The sequence below is a fragment of the Lingula anatina genome, chromosome 2 (genome assembly GCF_051362555.1).
Source record: "Lingula anatina isolate TDL-2025a chromosome 2, LinAna3.0, whole genome shotgun sequence".
Classification (NCBI taxonomy): Eukaryota; Metazoa; Brachiopoda; class Lingulata; order Lingulida; family Lingulidae; genus Lingula; species Lingula anatina.
The window spans coordinates 10665973-10686668 of NC_141768.1; the positions used below are offsets into that span (position 1 = coordinate 10665973).

The 20696-nt window shown below is 33.6% G+C and overlaps 1 protein-coding gene across 5 annotated transcripts in view; it reads right to left on the reverse strand.

Moving 5' to 3' along the window:
* Window positions 1-271: 271 nt before the first annotated feature.
* LOC106157787 (uncharacterized) overlaps window positions 272-20696 on the reverse strand; it is a 29089-nt gene continuing 8664 nt past the window's right edge. The window contains exons 13-54 of one of the 5 annotated variants that reach the window (XM_087004158.1): window positions 20425-20584; window positions 20201-20274; window positions 19707-19822; window positions 19306-19456; window positions 19022-19096; window positions 18165-18287; window positions 17559-17681; window positions 16908-17030; window positions 14682-14804; window positions 14298-14420; window positions 13940-14062; window positions 13561-13683; window positions 13269-13391; window positions 12467-12589; window positions 12178-12300; window positions 11789-12058; window positions 11506-11595; window positions 11098-11281; window positions 10709-10899; window positions 10440-10532; window positions 10046-10138; window positions 9468-9677; window positions 9156-9248; window positions 8730-8939; window positions 8419-8511; window positions 7977-8186; window positions 7647-7739; window positions 7218-7427; window positions 6862-6954; window positions 6436-6645; window positions 5949-6107; window positions 5553-5645; window positions 5130-5222; window positions 4856-4939; window positions 4373-4483; window positions 4021-4137; window positions 3701-3793; window positions 2895-3155; window positions 2172-2544; window positions 1671-1851; window positions 1135-1232; window positions 272-853 (exon numbers count right to left, since the gene is read on the reverse strand). In XM_087004158.1, coding sequence (XP_086860284.1) covers window positions 684-853; window positions 1135-1232; window positions 1671-1851; window positions 2172-2544; window positions 2895-3155; window positions 3701-3793; window positions 4021-4137; window positions 4373-4483; window positions 4856-4939; window positions 5130-5222; window positions 5553-5645; window positions 5949-6107; window positions 6436-6645; window positions 6862-6954; window positions 7218-7427; window positions 7647-7739; window positions 7977-8186; window positions 8419-8511; window positions 8730-8939; window positions 9156-9248; window positions 9468-9677; window positions 10046-10138; window positions 10440-10532; window positions 10709-10899; window positions 11098-11281; window positions 11506-11595; window positions 11789-12058; window positions 12178-12300; window positions 12467-12589; window positions 13269-13391; window positions 13561-13683; window positions 13940-14062; window positions 14298-14420; window positions 14682-14804; window positions 16908-17030; window positions 17559-17681; window positions 18165-18287; window positions 19022-19096; window positions 19306-19456; window positions 19707-19822; window positions 20201-20274; window positions 20425-20584 — 5982 coding nt within the window. In that variant the 3' untranslated portion in view covers window positions 272-683. The remainder of the gene's footprint in view (window positions 854-1134; window positions 1233-1670; window positions 1852-2171; window positions 2545-2894; window positions 3156-3700; window positions 3794-4020; window positions 4138-4372; window positions 4484-4855; window positions 4940-5129; window positions 5223-5552; window positions 5646-5948; window positions 6108-6435; window positions 6646-6861; window positions 6955-7217; window positions 7428-7646; window positions 7740-7976; window positions 8187-8418; window positions 8512-8729; window positions 8940-9155; window positions 9249-9467; window positions 9678-10045; window positions 10139-10439; window positions 10533-10708; window positions 10900-11097; window positions 11282-11505; window positions 11596-11788; window positions 12059-12177; window positions 12301-12466; window positions 12590-13268; window positions 13392-13560; window positions 13684-13939; window positions 14063-14297; window positions 14421-14681; window positions 14805-16907; window positions 17031-17558; window positions 17682-18164; window positions 18288-19021; window positions 19097-19305; window positions 19457-19706; window positions 19823-20200; window positions 20275-20424; window positions 20585-20696) is intronic. The other 4 variants (XM_087004159.1, XM_087004160.1, XM_087004161.1 and 1 more) reach the window with 4 other exon arrangements.

The following is a 20696-nucleotide window of genomic DNA, read 5'->3' on the forward strand; positions in this document are numbered from 1 at the left end:
CTTTCATACCACCTGGGTACAGCTAAATAGGCATCAAATTTAACATTGGCACATGTTCGAGTTTGACTTTTGTCTTGTCTTTGATGATGAGAACTTTGAAAAGCCGCCCAGTTGTAAAATAGACTTCCCTGCTCAAACAGGCTTGCTGGCTTGACACTAAATCGGAACTAAATTGAAAAATTCCAGAATTCCACAATTCTTTGGAAAAACTTGTGCCTGATATGTTAAAGAAAAGTTATTTGGTCAACATAAATAGTACTGAAACTGTCCCTCTTAAACACAGTTGTTTTAATTTCATACATTAATGACACATGCACTTATCACACTTGTACAAAATTACTTCTCACTCTTATTCACAAGTTAACATAATCATTTTTATAAATTATAGTAAAATTAAGGTTCATTACAAAAACAAAACCCATTTTCAAATTTCAATATTTAAAAGAAATTCACTGGCTTATTAAACAATTAACCCAATGGTTCTTAGAATGCAGAACATACATTTTTGTCACAATATTTCAGTAGGTGGCATGGAATGTTACTATGCACACATTGCCCTCTCCAGTTTGATTAACATGTTATAAAAATGACTTTCTGACATGAAAGACTGGCATCAAAGTGTCATTTCAATGTTATCACATTTCCACTTATTCATAACTTTGGCAATAACTGTTCAAAGTTTTTCATTGCGTGGTGCATTCTGAGGGTTGTTCATCAGCTTTAACGTCATTTTTATCCCAGTCTACTCCACCTGCCAGCCAGTTATAGTTCTCACTGCTTTTCTGATCTGGAAAAGATCCTGTTGTCACCGGAGCAGGTCTTGCTGGGCTGGCACGAGGACTGTTGGTGACACCTGAAATGGTATGAAATACAATGCACTGATCATCAAAATGGATATAGTGATTAGCCACTTGTGATCCAATTTGGTTGATGATTACATGGTAGTAAATATCAAATAAATGATTTCTCAATTCACTATAGTAATATGTATTATACACAGGCCGTTGCAAATGTGTAAAAAAAAAAACAACTTACCATCATATATGTCATTTGTTTTCATAAAATGTTTCATTATAAGCAGCTTTCATTTATTTATCCCTTACATAAGACTCTAGCAGTAACAATGTCTCTTACCTTTAAGAGGTGCCTTCGGAGCTTCGTCTAATGCTGGTGCTATCCCCGTCTTTCCCTTGTAATAGGATAGTTCTCTTTTCAGCAATTCTATCTTTTTCCTGTAAGGATCGAGGAATATGTTTTTAAAATAAAATTCAAGATCTGCATGTGTTTAGTTCAATGTCTCAGAAAAAAAGGGGATTAAAGCTAATTTACACCGGTTTGAAAACAAAAATGGTAAAAGGCAACTAGAACTATCTTAGACAAATGTATGTAGCAATTATTGCTTTCTTTTCGTCTAGTACATGCAATATTTCAAGTCTATAAAAAATCAAAGAATATGTTAAATAAATGATACAAAAGAAAATGTCAGTTTAAGATGAAAGAAAAAAACCTTAAAAACAATAACAGATGCAGCTACACAGCTAAAACAAAATGGATACTTACTGCAACAATAAAAACTACATTGTTTACATGCAAATAGAAATAATTTACAACTTACACATCTGTCAGACACCTCCCGACATTTTCAAAAAACAAACTGACATGCCACTCACTTAAATTCAGACTTGTACAGGGTCAACTCCTTGACTTGACCCTCCAGTCCTGTCACTTGCTCCTTGAGCCTCTTGTTTTCAGTTTCAACAGTGAAGTACGCCACTCGACTGATGATGCCACTGCTGCTGCCAGACGAGCGCTGTGCACAGGTCTTGCAAGGCTGGCTACCAAACTGGCTGACTGGAAATAAGATGAGAGCAGTGCTTGGTAAAATGTGGCTACTCTGAGAGGCATTGAAAAATGAAAATACGATAAATGTATGTTGCAGTAGATAAGATGCAACAGGGCTGCACCCGAGATATTTCAGTAATGTTACATTTGCTAAATAGAATCATTTGTGACAAATGTGATTTGTTAAGAAGTGTCATATTAACATGCCAACTCATTGTGATCATAAGGAATCCAAATTTCAAACCTTTATTTTTAATTATGGACATTAATGCATTTAAATAAAATGACAGGGATTAACAGATTTTCTTGGAGAGGTAAGTCCGCCATACCCGTCACTTCAGCTTGTTCCTCACGTGCCTTACGCAGTTCATTTCTATATTCTGAGACTTTGTTTTGAAGATAATCATTATCATCCTTCAAAGATTTCAGTTTTTTCTTTAGAGGGTCAATCTCCATCAATAGGTCCCTCTTCAGCTGAACAATTTCCATATTTTTGGCACCTAATTCTTGCTTCAGCTCTTCCAAACTCTTTTCCTCTGGTTTTTTCATTTTAATATTTTCTTCTAATTGGAGGAGTTTTTGTTTTGTCTTTTCATGCTCTTCTTTCTCTTGCTCCAGTTCAGCGTCTGCCTCCATGCAGCACTGCTGAAGGTGGCGAATCTCCTCCTGCTGACTGGTGTGATCTCGCGCTTCTTGTAACAACTGAGAAAAATAATGAGAATTACTTTCATGTAATCACAGAACTTCACAAAAAAATTAATGACCTTCCAATCAAAGAAAACAATATCATATAAATCTTTGAAATTGTAATCAGAATGATGAACCCTTTTCACTTTTTAAAATTCTATCATAAATAAATATAATATGCTCTCATTAGAGGAAAAAAAATAGAAAAAGAGAGCAGGAATATTATTTTCATTATCTCTGTGGACATAAAATATCCTTAAGATAAAAAGAAAGATTTTAAAAGAAAGAAATTTTGCATAAAATCAATTCTTGACCAAATGTATACTGCCCCTAAAGTTTCAAACTCTGCTTCAATAAAAACCAACCTTTATGTGCTCCAGACCTTCCTGCAGGGCTTTTTCTAGACTTTGAATCTTTTTCTTGGCTGCAGCAAGTGCTTTGTCTCTTCCCTTGGGCTTGTCCCCATCTTCAGATGCATCTCCTTCCTCATTCTGCCCAGCCTGTATTACTTCCAATTTTCTTTTGGTTTCTTCATGTTCTATCTTTTCTTGCTTAAGTTCATTGTCAGCCTCATCACAGCACTTCTCCATGTGGCGGATCTGCTCCAGGAAGTTATTTGTGGTGTCCTAAAATATACACAACAGGGGAGTAAGTGGCATTCACAGAGGACCTCCTCTATTTGCAGGGGGACTGAAGACAATCTATTCAGTTGCAACGATTCTTTCAAACTCCTTAACGTCTAATTCCATATAAATGTCTGAGACTGTAAGATCCAGATTAATTTCTTTATACAACACAATCTTACAATTTTATGACACAAACACCCTTTCTTTACTGTAGAATCTGTACCGAGTACTTCAAAGCTGACAATTTATCTGGTGTAGTTTCTATTATGGTCACAGTCTGTACTGCTGGAGCATGTGGGATTTTTACATAATTAATATTTAGTAGTTAAGTCGTGCTACAATATAGTTTTCTAAAACTGGGACACATCATACAGTCTAGTTACATCAAATTACTTCCTAGGCCATTCACAGGCTGTCCCTATGAACCACCCATCATTTCCCCCCAAAAAAAATTGCAAGCCATCCAGCCGTCTTCTAAGGCCGCAGAGTGTTCAAATTATGGCTGGACAGCTCGCTTTGTCTTAACATAAATTAGTGCATCTCACCTGCATTTTCTGATTTAGTTTCTCGATTTCAGTGTTTAGGTCAGCTACCTGCTTTTCATACCCGGATCTCTCTTCCTCTTGCTTTGTAGAATTCTGCAATGCAAGAAGTGCTTGTTTTATACCTGCTGAAGTTTGTGTCTCCAAAGATGCTGCATAGAGTGTGGAGGATATTATTTCTAATACCAATCAACTGCAGAAAGACACATAAAAGTACATGACTGTTATATAGTAATATAACATTTCTACAGAATGGGGGTAGGATAAACTTTTTACTGCTGGTGAGCATTGTTAGTTTTCAAAAACATGCTGTATGATTTTACTTGTTTCTCTTCCAACAAAGCTTTTGTCGCATCTAGTTCCTCACTAAGCTTTTCCAGTCGTGTTCTAGCTTCAGTAAGCTCAGAGTTCAGGGCATCAATATGCTGCATTCCTTTCTCCTAATACCAAAAAAAAAAAAAAAAAAAAAAAAAAAAAAAAAAAAAAAAAACCCTTCATTAATCAAAACACTGTTTGAAAATAAAACAAAGCATTGTCTGGTTTACACTAACAAAATTCCAATGCTAAGTTTGTAAATTGCTAACTTCACATTGAAAAAGCTGTATTAACCGAGGTTTATAAAAACATGCAATATTGATCCATGTCAAACTGTAGATTTTTTCCATTTAGACTCACCTTAGTATCCAAAAACTCATCTTCTTTATTTTGCATCTCCTCTTGAAGTTCAGCAAACACTTCTTTAATTTCTCGTAGCTCCTCAGATAGCAGTTCTCTTTCTGAACACATCTGTTAAAAATATTGTCAACAATACACACAAAATAGGAACTTACTCAAAACAAAAGAAGAGGTCCTAAAGAGATTAGATACACCTTGATAACTAAATAACTTCATTTTCACCACTTCTCTTAGCGCTAAAGGCAAACAGTTAAAATAACTGATACTAAAAGGTTTTATTTTGTATAGATCTGCAGTTTACTAGACTGCTTTTGGTTCAAAATGCCATACAAAATAACACTTTCCTTGAGTGTTGTTATGTGAAATCCAGTGAACTTATATGGTCATATAATCTATATGAAAGTCCAAAACAATCAAACCTCTTTGTGGAACTATAAAATATATCTTTTCAACCAACTCATCAACAGAATAAATTGTACAAACTTGATCAATCTGTTTCTCTTTGTCACACAGCTGAGATCTAAGCTCGTCTACTAGACTGGTAGTTTGTCCTTCCAGATTAAGTACCTGAAAGAAAATGCTATTTTAGGATACCTGAACAGCATAAAAAACACAGAGACTTGTGAAACTATGAGGTAAACATTAAAGCAAACAAGTGGTTTTTAAAAGGGTCCATAACCTGAAATATTTTCATAAAACAAACATTTTTACAAAAATACACGCACAAATATACAGATAGAAACCAAAAAGTACAAACCTCATCCATCTCTTTTTGTTTCTCAGCTAGCTTAGCTTCAAGTTCTTCAACTGTACTCTGGAGGTTAGCAGTTTGTTCCTCTAAGACAAATACCTTTTTACAAAAATAATAATAATAATAATAATAATAATAATAATAATAAAAAGTAATTACAATAATAATCTGATCATGCTGATTTTGGAAAGGAGCTACTCTTTTTGCTCAACATGAACGTTTTTTTTTTTCAGACCCAGAAATATGCACACAATAGAAAGAAATTAAAAAAAAAATGCTTACTGTGCAAGTGTCATTGCAGCACCTCCCATGATTGATTTTCTAACCTTAATGACTTATTTATAAGAGAGGGAGAGACTAGTTGGCACTAGTATTCCCTAAACTAAACGCAAAAAATTCAAAATGCACACCTAATGCACTATGTATTACCTCATCTGCCCTTTTTTCTTTCTCTGTAAGTTTAGCCTCCAGCTCATCAATGGTGTCTTGGAGGGCAGTGGTATGTTCTTCAAGCCCATGAATCTGAGAAACAAAATATCCACATATTATCAACAAGAAGTATTCATTGGTAAGTCACAGATAGGCTGATGGAATGACCTAGATGTCTAAAGCAACATACCCCCACTTCTTTGAAAGGAACCCCAACACACAATGAAGCTGATAAAGATTTTTCTGAATGACATATAAGAAGGATTGTCATTCGGATGTTTGCTTAATACAGGATATATTTTGAAATCATGGCACACTGATGCCCGATACTATAAGGCGCCTTTAACCTATCCCCTTACACTTCAAATACTAGCATTTAGGTATAACAAGATTTACCTGACTAGTTTTCTCCTCAAGTTGTATTTTTAGTGATTCCAAGGTAGTCTCTAGATTTTCTGCTCTGTTAGCTGCTGCAGCTTTTTCTTTCTCCATTGCCTGTAGCTGCTGTTGGGCATCTGACTGTTGCTGCATGACTCCTACTTGACCTTCTTTAGCCTGATATATATATAAAATGATAGATTCATACCGATTTCCAGTAAGAACCCAAATATTTAACAAACAAAGCCACTCAGCAAATTAAGTAAGTAAGTAAAACAAAAAACATAGTTTGGCACTTAAGGGTAAACTTAGCTAAATAAAATGCAAAATAAAACATGCACACAAACAAAATCAAAACTTTTGCAAAAATAATCTAATCATGCTTATTTTTGAAGGGAATATTTTTTTAGTCCAAATAAAGTTGCTTGACAACATGAACAGGCACAGAGATCAGAATAAATACAGACTGAAAAATATAATGTCTGCATATAAAAATAAAATTTACCTCATCTAATTCTTGTTGTTTCTCACACATCTGTGACTCAAGCAGATCCACTGTTTCCTGTTTCTCTGACAGCTGGTTTCTTAACTTATCCACAACAGATTGGAAGTTGGCCTCTTTGTCCATGGCAGAATTTACAGTTTTCTGCAATTCTTCAAGCTTTGCAGTCAAATCTGAATTCTCGTCTACTTTTGAAATGAGGTCTTCTTTGAGCTGAAAGTAAATCATTCTATTCAAAGCATCTCCAACTTAGTTTCCATATAGCATGTCATGTTAAAATTGTTAATACCAATCATGATCAGAAACTACAAATTTGTATGAACAGAAGTCTTGTTAATTTTGAACTGCTAACCAAACTTCCATAAACTGCTCCACATATTATCATATTTTGTGAAATGATGTAATAGAAAATATATAGATCATATATACCTTTGTTATTTCTTCTTGCAGTTCTGCATCAGTCAACTTTGATTTCTCCAGACTGTCCAAAAGATTCGTTTTCTGCTCCTCAAGATGATTTACCTAGAAAGAATAAGAAGTAGTTAAACTGGGTTTTAGGAAAACAGGCACAATTTGGAATTTTCACTAATTTTAATTAAACAAAACAATTGTTTGACACAAGCCATATAAGTCGATGCTTTCTCACAATGACAGAAAAACAAATTTCAGTTAAGTAAAGAAATGTTTCTATTTAGTCAGAAGTTTTTTGTAACAACACATACAGTCTGTGTATAATTATACAATTATTTACAAATGTAGTGTATGCACATTAAAATATAATTTACCTCATCTAATTCTTGTTCTTTCTCACACATCTGTGACTCAAGCACATCCACTGTCTCCTGTTTCTCTGACAACTGGTTTCTTAACTTATCCACAACAGATTGGAAGTTGACCTCCTTGTCCTTGGCAGAATTTACAGTTCTCTGCAATTCTTCAAGCTGTGCAGTCAAATCTGAATTCTCATCTACCTTTGAAATGAGGTCTTCTTTGAGCTGAAAGTAAACACATGATTCAAAGCTCCTCAAACTTAGTTTCCACATAGCATGTAATGTTAAAATTCTTACTACCATTCATGATTAGAAACTACAAATTTGTATGAACAAAAGTCTTGTGTTAATTTTGACAAACTGCTCAACATATTATCATATTTTGTGAAATGTTATTATAGAAAATACAGTAACCTAGATCATAAAATGAAAAAAAATATATACTTTTATTATTTCTTCTTGCAGTTCTGCTACAGTCAACTTTGATTTCTCCAGACTGTCCAAAAGATTTGTTTTCTGCTCCTCAAGTTGATTTACCTGGAAAGAATAAAATAAGAAGAAGTTTAACTGGGTTTGGGTTAACAGGCACAATTTGGAGTTTTCACCTAATTTAAATTTAAGATAAACAAAACAATTGGTTTACACTAGCCATATACGCTATTGCTTTCTAACAATGACATTAAAGCAAATTTCAGAAAAGTAAAGAAATCTTTCTACTGAATTGGAATTTTTTTCTATCAACACATACAGTCTGTATATAAATATATAGTTTACCTCATCTAATTCTTGTTGTTTCTCACACATCTGTGACTCAAGCAGATCCACTGTCTCCTGTTTCTCTGACAACTGGTTTTTTAACTTATCCACAACAGATTGGAAGTTGACCTCTCTGTCCTTGGCAGAATTTATGGTTTTCTGTAATTCTTCAAGCTGTGCGGCCAAATCTGAATTCTCATCTACCTTTGAAGTGAGGTCTTCTTTGAGCTGCAAGTAAAACATTCTATTCAAAGCTTCTCCAACTTAGTTTCCATATAGCATGTCATGTTAAAATTGTAATGAATATTCATGATCAGAAACTAAAAATTTATATGAACAAAAGTCTTGAGTTAATTTTGAACTATAACCAATTCCATAAACTGCTCCACATATTATCATATTTTGTGAAATGTTATAACAGAAAATACATAGATCATAAAATGAAAAAAAATATATATACCTTTGTTATTTCTTCTTGCAGTTCTGCTACTGTCAACTTTAATTTCTCCAGACTGTCCAATAGATTTGTTTTCTGTTCCTCATGCTGATTTACCTAAAAAAAGAAGTAGTTAAACTTGGGTTTAGGTAACAGGCACAATTTGGAATTTTCACCTATTTAAATTAAAACAATTGTTTGACACTAGCCATATATGCTGTTGCTTTCTCACAATGACATACATGCAAATTTAAATAAAGTTATGTTTCTATTGAGTTTGAGGTTGAAGTTTTTTCTATCAACAAATACAGTCTGTACATAAATATATAATTTACCTGATCTAATTCTTGTTGTTTCTCACACATCTGTGACTCTAGCAGATCCACTGTCTCCTGTTTCTCTGACAGCTGGTTTCTTAACTTATCCACAACAGATTGGAAGTTGACCTCTCTGTCCTTGGCAGAATTTATGGTTTTCTGTAATTCTTCAAGCTGTGCAGTCAAATCTGAATTCTCATCTACCTTTGAAGTGAGGTCTTCTTTGAGCTGAAAGTCAAAACTCAGTATTCAGTATTTTTCCAACTAGGTTTCCATATATTACATGTTAAAACTGTAACCATCATTTAGAAACTACAAATTTGTATGGTCAAAAGTCTGTGTTAATTATGAAATAACCTAACTTCCTCAAATAGCTAAACATACAAATATTCTGTGTAGTGTTATCAAGGAATATGTAAATTATGAAATGAGATATATATATACCTTTGTAATGTTTTCTTGCAATTCTGCTACAGTCAACTTTGATTTTTCCAGACTGGCCAACAGACTTGTGTTCTGCTCCTCACGATGATTTACCTTGATGGAATAAGAAGTAGTTGAACTGGGTTTTAGGTTAACAGGCATACTTTGCAGTTTTTACCCAATTTAAATAAAACAATTGTATTATACTAGACATATATGCTATTGCTTTCTCACAATGACATGCAGGCAAATTTCATAAGAGTAAAGAAATGTTTCTATTGAGTCATGTTTTGATATCAACACATGCAGTGTACACATAAAAATATAATTTACCTCGTCTAATTCTTGTTGTTTCTCACACATCTGTGACTCAAGCAGATCCACTGTCTCCTGTTTCTCTGACAACTGGTTTCTTAACTTATCCACAACTGATTGGAAATTGATCTCTCTGTCCTTGGCAGAATTTATGGTTTTCTGCAATTCTTCAAGCTGTGCAGCCAAATCTGAATTCTCATCTACCTTTGAATTGAAATCTTCATTGAGCTGAAATTTAAAACCTAGTATTCAGTGCTTCTCCAAAAGTTTCCAGATAGTATGTTATGTTAGATTATTACTGTCATTATGTACATGGTGCTGCAATGGTCCCCAGAGTTCAGGTGGAAACTAGTTGTAAAGGCAAGGTGATACTGGAATGGAAACCAAATAAAGATGGTGGCCATGGCAGCCACCTTGGATGTGTCACAAGTCCAATTTTCAATTAGGCATGCAAACATGCAGGCATGCATGGACAAGCGCAAAACATGATATCACTGTGAAATGCTAATCAAACTTTAAAAAACTGCAACACATAAGCATATTCTGTGAAACACTATTATAAAAAAAATACATGAATCATAAAATGAGATGTATACCTTTCTGATGTCTTCTTGCAATTCTGCTACAGTCAACTTTGATTTTTCCAGACTGGCCAACAGACTTGCTTTTTGCTCCTCAAGATGAATAACCTTAAAGGAATAATATAATAAGCAGTTAAAAGTTTTTGGATAAGAGGCACAAGTTTTATTGAATTAAAATAAAGCAATTCCAAGATGCTTAGCATATTTTCTATTGCTTTTCGCAATTGGCGGTAAAGCAGATTTCAATGCCAATTGCTCAAAAATGATATGTTTATTGTGTGACAAAACATTTTTAATATCAACATCATGTAACCATTAAATAAACACTATAATCAACTCAACTTTTTAAGTCCTATCAGCATTGATTAAGTTTATAAGTCAAATATTTTTTAATCTTCTGGGTACCCACCCCGGTTGATTCTTTTCCTTTCTCTAACAAATCTCTCTGCAAATTTTCAACTTTAGCTTTCAGATTTGCCACATCTTCTTCAAGTTTTGGGACCTGTTGATTGAAAAAAAACACTGTGTAGTTAAACAATGCCGTGTGTAGTTAAACAATGCCATAACTGATTCTCTTTCTTTCTAGCATGCTAATATTAAATTGCTCAATTGGCAAAGACTCTTCACATATTCATTTTTAAGTTCAGTGGCAAAAATGGTTGGGAGCTTGAGAGATACCTGTTTAACCTTTTCCCGTAGCTCTGCATTATTCCACCTCAAGTCAGAGAGTTCTGCGGCAGTAGCATTGAACTTTCTAAGGAGAAGACTGCTCTGCTCTTTCTCCTGGCCCAATAGATGCTGGAACTCCCTGGCCTGCCTCATGTAGTCCCTATACTTCAATTCAAGATCTTCAGACTTTTTGAGGGCATCTGGAAAGTTTTTTTTTTAATTAACTCTCAACTTCAAAACACACAGAAATTTGGTGTGTTGTTAATCCAGTTCATACTTTTAAGACAATGATTTGACAAATATAGTAGAACATACACTAATAATTGTATTCTTTATAAAAAAAAAACTATAAAAAACATATCTACATATCTATTCTCTAATAAGCTTTAACTGTTTACCTTTCAAAGTCTTATTTTCTGTGTCAAATTTCTGTGACCTTTGATTGGTGAGGTCAAGGTTGAATTCTAGCTGTTTGATTCTTTGCTGAAGCTTTGCAGGGTCTAGCTCCTGCCTTCTATTGAACTGTGCTGCATTGTGCTGTGCATGAAGTTCTTCCAGATCTCTCACTTGGATTTTAAGGCTCTGGAGTAGGAAAATGGCATAATGAAGTTCTACTACTTTGATAAATTACAAGCAAATAAATAGATAGCTAAATGATTAAGAATGTATAATGTAAGCAAAATAACCAAGAAATTATGTAATAAACACTCTTTCCATTATGTAAATAACCAATGGAATACACCTTCCTGTCAAACTTTTTTTATCTTTGATTATTATAAATATCAATTACTAGAGTTAATTTATACCTGTGTTTCTTCTAAAGATTTCTTAAGCTTATGGTTGACCACTTCACTCTCAGTGGTGCTTTTTTGTAGACTGCACTCGAGTTCATAGACCTACAAAAGGAGAACAAAACAGCACCATACAGTAAGATATCTCTTATGTCTAGGGAAATGTCTTGTACGGATGCAAGGAAGCAGGTACTGATGGAGTAATATTGAATTTTTTTTAAATAAAATATTACATAATTTACAGCATTGTTGATATCAGTTTATCAGTGTGTCCACCCTTAAGGTGATAATTTGATACCTTTTGGTTTAACTTGGTTATAAGCTCTTCATTTTCCTTCCTTGTCTGAGCTAGCACAGCAAGAGATTCTTTTCTAGCTTTGTCCATTTCTTCAATTCTACGCTGCTGAGCAAGGTTCCAATTCTCCTCTGAGAGCAGGCGCTCTTTGTTGACTGCTGGACTTCTGTCCTCTGCTCCTGCCTGCAATGCTTCACATTGCTCTTGCACTTTTTTAAGTTCAGAAGTCTTGACATCTACTTGATTTTTTAATTCTTCCATTTCTTTCTGGAACTATGTAAGATTGTCACCATATAAATCTCAGATTCGCAGATTACGTTATCAGCTTTAAGTGAATGTTCCTACATGCACACTATAATAATGATTGATAAACAATAGAGAAGTGCACATACCATGTCTTCAGTGTCCTGGGATTTGGCCTTCAGAACATCATATTGCTCTTGCAGGGTTTGCAGTTCTGAATTATTGTGCTCTAAACTTGTCTCCAACTCCACAATTTTAATCTGTAACTTGTTCTGAAAAAAACATGACATAGAAAACAGATAACTTAAAAACCAAATTTACAACAAGAGAGTAATCAATCCAGGGCTAAACAAGAAACTGCAAAAGAAAAATCACCCCATAACCCCTGTAAATGGAGAGTCTAAATTCTGAGAAAAGATATATTCTTAAGTTACATACCATATCATCACTACTGCTGGTCTTCAAAGTCTCGTGTTGTTTATAAGCTTGCTGCAGTTCATTTTCTTTGGCTACCAACACCTGTTTAAGCTCCTCCATTTCATTTTGATAATTGCCAATGTCCTGTGAAAACAAATATAAATGTCATTCAAAATGAAATATAAATGTCATTCGAAATAAAGGTCATGAAGCTATTTAAAACTAATATATGATAGGGGCAATATAAAAAACACTGCTTAGATGAGGAGTCTTACTGTGACCAAGAAAACTGAGCTTCAGGAGTATTAGAAAAATACCAAAAAACTGATGTCACAGTTGGCAGAGAGTGTAGGCAGTGATGGTTTATTTCTTGAGGATCATTGTGATCATGCCAAGAGAGGTCTTTTAGCAGCAACTCAGGTAGGCAAAATTGAAAACTGATTTAATCCATTACTTGTGTGAGAAGACCTGGAAGTCTACAATATTTTTTTCTGTCAAATTTGCAAAATGTTCATCTGTTGTAACATTTTATGGAAATGGACATGGTGGGAGTCAATACATGCTGTCAGTTGAATATCAATCTATTTTAATGACTGCATACAATTATATGACCCCTTTTTTTCTTGTCTTTTGCAAAAGGATGCAAAAACATATTGAAGGAACGTTGGTTTTTGAGCTAATAATATATTTCAGTCCCTTTAAAATCCACAAAGGTGCTTTCCACATAATGTCTCCTAATTAATCTAAAATCCATGCATTATGTAAGAAATCTGATGTTTCTACTAATCTTAATGATTTATCAATAATGAAGAAGTGCCCATACCGTGTCTTCAACATCCTGGGATTTGGCCTTCAGAACATCATATTGCTCTTGCAGGGTTTGCAGTTCCGAATTATTGCTCTCTAAACATGCTTCCAACTCCTCAATTTTAATCTGCAACTTGTTCTGAAAAAACATGACAGAGTGGAAAACAGATAACTTTAAAACCAAATCTACAACAAGAAAGTAATCAATCCATAGCAGAACTAAAGAGTAAAAGAAAAATTTACAAATATATCCTGTTCCCCCAGATTGATAAACTAAATTTTCAGAAAACATTTTTTAAGTTTCATACCACATCATCATTGCTGCTGATCTTCAAAGTCTCATGTTGTTCATAAGCTTGCTGCAATTCTTTTTCTTTGGCTTCCAACTCACACTTAAACTCCTCTATTTTATTTTGATATTTACCAATATCCTGTGAAAACAAAAAATATATGTCACTCCAAATGAAGTTAATGAAGCTACTTAAAACTATTCTAATAGGGAGAATATAAAGAAGATATTGAGAAGATAAAGAGCCTTTGAGCTTAAACAGCACAAGAAAAAAGATACCAAACTGATGTCACAATCAAGAAATAATGTTGGCAGTGATGACTTATTTCTTCAGGACCGTTATGGTGATATTATAAGTGATCTTTCAAAAATCTAGGTAGGCAAAAGAGTGCCCATACCACATTGTCAGTGTCCTGTGATTTGGCCTTCAGAACATCATATTGCTCTTGCAGGGTTTGCAGTTCTGAATTATTGCTCTCTAAACATGCTTCCAACTCTTCAATTTTAATCTGCAGTCTGTCCTATTATAAGTTAAGAACAGACAAAGATTTATACAGCCAATAAATGTATAAAACGTTCAGTAGCAAGAATTTATTACCTTGTTAAATACTTTCCACAACATATATGTAAAACTTTATTAAAATGGACATGTTTGTGGTAAAAGGTTTCAAATTCCTTAAAATTAAATGGTATATTATCCCACTCCCCCAGATCGTCAGACTAAATTTTCAGAAAACATCTTTTTAAGTTTCATACCACATCATCACTACTGCTGATCTTCAAAGTCTCATGCTGTTCATAAGTTTTCTGTAGTTCATTTTCTTTGGCAACCAACAGCTGCTTTAGCTCTTCTATCTCATTTTCATATAATCCAATGTCCTGCAAAAACCAAATATGAATGTCATCCCAAATGAAGTACAGTAATGAAGCAACCTAAAACTATTCTTTAGGGACAATATTAAGAATACATTGAGAAGATGAACAGCCTAAATGTGACCAAGGTATCTGTTTTTAAAATGTATAAGAAAAAATATACAAAACTGCTGTCACAGTCAAGAGAGAACGTTGGCAGTGGGGACCATTGTGGTGATGTTATAAGTGATCTTGCAGAAATCCAGGTAGGCAAAAAAGTGCCATTACCACATCATCAGTATCCTGGGATTTGGCCTTCAGAACATCATGTTGCTCTTGCAGAGTTTGCAGTTCTGCATTATTGCGCTCTAAACATGCTTCCAACTCCCCAATTTTAATCTGCAACTTGTCCTGTAATTAGTTAAGATTAGAGCAAAAAGTATATAAAAGTTCAGTAGCAAGTATTTATTACCTTGTTAAATACTTTCTACAACATATATGTAAAACTTTAAAATGGTCATGTTTGTGGTAAAAGTTTTCAAATTCCTTAAATGGTACATCTGCTTCCTTGACTTTATCAGTATTTTCATAGTGTTATCACTCTTGCTGTTCAATTTAAACCCCAATAGTTTAAAACTAGTTTTTAAAGGGACTCACAAGAAAATTCCACAGGATCTTTACAGTTTGGATTCCTCTTGTAGTCTATTGGATCTTTTGTTTTGCTTACCTTAATGAGGTTATTTGTTTATTATCTACCTTTTTATATAATTCTTTATAATTCTTATTCTTTTTCCATTTTGTACCAAATTTTTGACTGAATAACGTAGCAGTCTTAAATTAAAATTTCAGTAACATTCAGAATAAAACTTGACACAGGGGAAAAACAGAGAACTTTAAAACTTAATTTACAGGGGTTATCAATCCAAAGCTGAACAAAAGTGTAAAACAAAAAATTGCAAATTTCACCCCTAACCTCGTAAATGGAGAGACTTACGGTAATTCTCCAATCTATACGAACGCCGCAATAATTACGAACGAAACGTTTTTTCTCTGAATCTGAATTTTTTGTCTCCGTTCTGTACGAACGATCGCTAAACTCACCTTGGGCACAATATAAATTTTCCGAACACAAGAAAGTGTGCCCGATTGAAACTCGCCCCATGATTCGTCAAAGCGAGTTTTCAGACCACCGTTCCAAACAAAGGAACTGCCACTTGACAGGAGAGATTGTTATTATGTATTTGTGCTGTTTTTGAATGAGACGATAGGAGGACTCAACCTGCCCGCCGGCAGCTACAGGCCAGTAGTTTTAAAACCCTATTGTTATTGAGAAATTATTGACAGCATCAGTACGCATAAATTACTTACTGTTTATTATCATTTCTTAACTTCTGCCGGCCGACTGGATCATAACATCCACCATCAGTGTTTCACCGATAAGTGGTTTCTAGTAAAATTTATAAACTTGAAACCCACGCACAACAGAAGAGTATGAGAAATCCATTGTCAATGATCGAGTTTTTCATTTGTTTTTGGTAGTCATCAGGAAATTAATTTTTTAAGAGGAGTTCTGTCTTGTATTGTATTTATTTTTCTAATTTGAGTTGTGATAAAGTTAATGTACTTTTTTTGTTTGTTTATTTGTTTGTTTGTTTTTCCTTGTTAAAGACCTTGTCTCATGAACAACTATTAGGTAAACCTTACTGATATTAGTGATTGTGAAAAATAAAGGTGCCGTATGACCTTATACAAATTTGCCTGCAGTTTTCTGTATTTTTTCTAATTAAGTTTACATTGATTGGGTGCAAATTAATATGCTGTAAAAGACTTTCATAAATAGACTTGAATTGAGCTGATGTTATTTTTTATATCAAGTATAATCTCTATTAACGTCAGTAATATCTACTGTGAGGAGTTTCAAGTATTTTGTTTTGGCGGGAGAAATTTATGTAGGCCTAATGGGGGTGTGTGACATTATTAATATTGCAAATTTTCTATATGTGAAATCATATTAAAAGTAAACACGCAATAAATAAAATATGCAACTGGATACGAAAATATTCTTGTCTGTTTTTGACAGAAGTTGGGAAAAACGATGTTGTCCTGTCTTGGTAAAACATAACAGGGAAAAACGATGTTGTCTTGTCTTGGGAGAAATGTACCTCTTTAGTATGAAGAAATTGTTTTTTAACTTGAATTCCCGACTTTTGTTTAGTTTGTTTTAATTCATTGCAATATCGCAAGAATAATTTGTTTGTGCTTTTAGCTGATCACAGTGATTTAATCTGAAAGTAATGCTTACACTTAGCAATGTAGGTAAGTGGAGATAACTTCAGGTACAGCCGTATTCCATCCGTATTTCAATGGATACGAACGCGTGGCAATTTTTAGCAGACTGAATTTCAAGCCTTACGAACAAAATGATTATCTTCCAAAAATAATTAATTTAAATCGTTCGTATAGATTGGAGAATTACCGTATTTTGAGAAAACAATGTACTCTTAAGTTGCATACCGCATCATCACTGCTGCTGGTCTTCAAAGTCTCGTGCTGTTCATAAGCTTGCTGCAGTTCATTTTCTTTGGCAACCAACAGCTGTTTAAGCTCCTCTATTTCATTTTGATATTTGCCATCATCCTGTGAAAACCAAATACATCATTCCAAATGCAGTAAGGTAGTGAAGCAACTTAAATCTATTCTAATAGGGACAATATAAAGAAGACATTGACAAGATGAAGAACATAATTGCAACCAAGGACACTGAGCTTAAAGAGTATTTTAAAAATACACTAATATGATGTCACAGTCAATTCTTGGTAGTGATGACCCATTTCCTGAGGACTATTTTGAAGATGCTAAGAGTGATCTTCTAGCAGAAAATCAGGAAGGCAAAATAGAAAACATTGATTTAACACTTAGGTTGTGTGACAGGACTCGGAAATCTTTAATTTTTTTCTCTAAATATAGTGGAGAATTGTTCTTTGGCCAAAATTCATCTGTGTGAACAATGGTTTATGGAATTGAACATCAATTTAATGAGGGAAAGTATGACTTATTTGACTTGTGCCAAAGGTAGCAAAAGCACATTGATGTAATGATGTGTTTTGGGCTGATCATGTATTTCTGTCCTTTTAAAATCAATCAACAATAAAGAAGTGCCCATACCATATTGTCAGTGTCCTGGGATTTGGCCTTCAGAACATCATATTGCTCTTGCAGGGTTTGCAGTTCTGAATTATTGTGCTCTAAACTTGCCTCCAACTCCACAATTTTAATCTGTAACTTGTCCTGTAATAAGTTTAAAAGGTTTATATTTAGCCAATAATTATATCAAATATTCAGTAGCTGGAATCAATTACCCTTTAAAATACTTTCTATAACAAGGTATAAGTTTGTTAAACTGGAAAACTTTCTGGTAAAACATTTCAATTTTCCTTAAATGGTATATCTGCTGCCTTGCCTTTTTCAATACTTTCATAGTGTTATTTTACAATTTCTGACCAATTTTGATAGCATCTATATTGTTTTGATTCCTACTGTAGTCTACAATCATATCATTTGTTTTACTCACATTGATGAGATTATTTGTATATTACCCATCTATAAATGATCTAACTTTTTATTTACTTCTTCGCAATTCATTTATTTACTTTCATTTCATACCAGCTTTTTTTACTGAATAACAACCAGACAATCAGTATTAAATCAGAATTTCAAAAAGCATAAATGCAGACACTAAAATTTGAGAAAAAAAATTCCTAAGTTTCATACCATATCATCACTGCTACTAATCTTTAAAGTCTCATGCTGTTCATAAGCTTGCTGTAGTTCATTTTCTTTGGCTACCAACTTCTGTTTAAGCTCCTCTATTTCACTTTTATACTTGCCATTGTCCTGTGAAAAGCAAATTTAAATGTCATTCCAAATGAAGTATGGTAATGAAGCAACACTAGCTGTCCCAATAATAATAATAATAATAATAATAATAATAATAAAAGAATTTCTAGTGATAATCAGAGAGCTTGATGCAAAATCCCAAAAGCTGATACAAACTAGGGAAGACCTTGAAAAACTAATAATTGATCTCTAGAGCAGTGTGATATTTGAAAGGGTCAGAGTACAAGCCATGGCTGACAGCAGTCTTCAACCAAGTCTTCAACCAAGTGAACTCTGATATATTCAGATTAACTCTTCGTCCAATAACCTATCATTTTCTGTTTTTTGTTTTTTTTTGTAAAGTCTGATAAGTGTTTTGAAAATTCTTCAAAAATAAAATGTTTTAATATTGAGATACATCTTTAGTTAAATGAAAGAATATTATAAAGAGGCTATTTTTTGTACTGGGTCATGTTAGTTTTTATAAATTTTAAAGGTTGGTGTAATACAAAGCTATAATTTCTGTTCAATCGTATTTGATCACAATATATATTTATCAGAAGCACCAGTACAAATTTTGTGAATTAAGGGTCCTCTTACAAACAAAAGAAGTTGACCTTGAAAGACTGAGGGAGGAAAACAGTGTTAAACCTGAATATTGAAAAGGGTGATGCAGAAACATGAGAAATATTAGTCATATAAAGTAATCACGAATTAAGGCTAATACAATAATTTCTATCCAAATATCCTACCTCCAGTTCTTGACTGTTCAATTCGGTAACTTTCACCAACTGTTCGAGCTGCCTAATCTTGTGTTTTAACTGATCCTGTGAAAACAAAAATAGAGATCAGTGACATTTCAATTACTGCTTATTCTGCCATCATTATACAAACAAACTGAATGGACAGAGTGAGTCTGATCACAAATGTCTAGATGTATAATATAATTCTTTGAGTAAATAAAATAAAGCTGGATGTAATAGCTGCCTAACAGGAATTTTATAAATTACACCATATGACGCCATATTTATCTTACCACTTGCTCATGTTTAGGACTGGTAGAATTTTCTCTAATCTCTGCTTCCATCTTGGTAAACTCTTGCAATTCCCTCAACTCACTATCTTTGTCTCTCAAATCACCTCTCAGCTGTTTAATGGTATCTTCAAGCTCCATGTTGTGAGCTTCTCTACATAAAAAGAAAAAGAAATAAAATTCATGCCACACAAAACTTAAACAACTACAAAAAAGTCTAGAACATAGGAATGCATACGATGATTGTTTATTTAAGATTTTTTTCAAAAGAAGAAGTAAAACTAAATACCTTATTTTGAAATAGTGGTGACAATTAAAATTTGCAACTACTGAAAAGTAGATTATGTCATTTTTAAAAATCTATAACCATACTGTGCAAAACAATGAGGGTGCAGCAAACCTACAATGTGCACACAGCCTGGCTGATAGAGTCTAGCTGTTCATCTTTACGTGCTTTTTCTGTCTGCAGCTGTTCACAAAGAGTCATCACTTCCTCCAACTGGTCACGGAGAAAATCAGTCTATTTCCAATTAAAAGGCAACTCATTAGTTTCACTTCAAAGCCATATGATGATAGCAACAATAATGATCAATAACAGACGATCCACTAGGTACACAACTGAATGTATAGACCATTATTATTTTTTTTTTCAAATAAATCCAAGTCCTCTTACACAATAAGAACATAATTCAGCCTATAGCCACGGATGGAATTTTTAAAAAATCAAAACAAAAGTTCTGATAGCAATTTGATAATAATACAAGAAAAAAGGCAAGAGCAGTTTCTTTCTCAACATAAATATTGCAATTTTATATAATCAAATCAAATCAAATCAAATCAAAGCCCATATCAAAGAAATGAAAAACATTTGTATCAAATTGGGTTTAAGAACACATACCTGACAATCACAAGTTTTCCTTATTACTTCCTTTTCCTCGGTCATTTGCCTGTCATTTGGAAAGTCAACAAATGCTGAAATATAAGAGTACACTTCTCCCACTCAGCTTCAACACATTAAGTAATTACAGAATTATAAAAACCATACACTTAATATATTCCCACTATACTTTCAAGAGTGCTTAATTACAGAACATTATACACACATCTTTCAACTGTGCTTACAATTTTCCAATTCCTGTTTTTTCTTTTGCTCTGGTATCTCCATCAAAGGGGAGAAGGACGATAATGACATATTCCTCAGCGGGGACAAGCCTGAAAAGCTGCCAACTGATTTCCTGGAGGTCATCTTCCCAGGGCACCAGGTTTCTCTCCTCAACTTTCTCTAAACATGGTCATAAATAAATATGTGAGCACGCATTTCTTATATATACTAGTCAATAAAAGAAAATTAAGTTTTATTATGTCTTTGGTTTTATGAGTCTTCCTTCTCCATT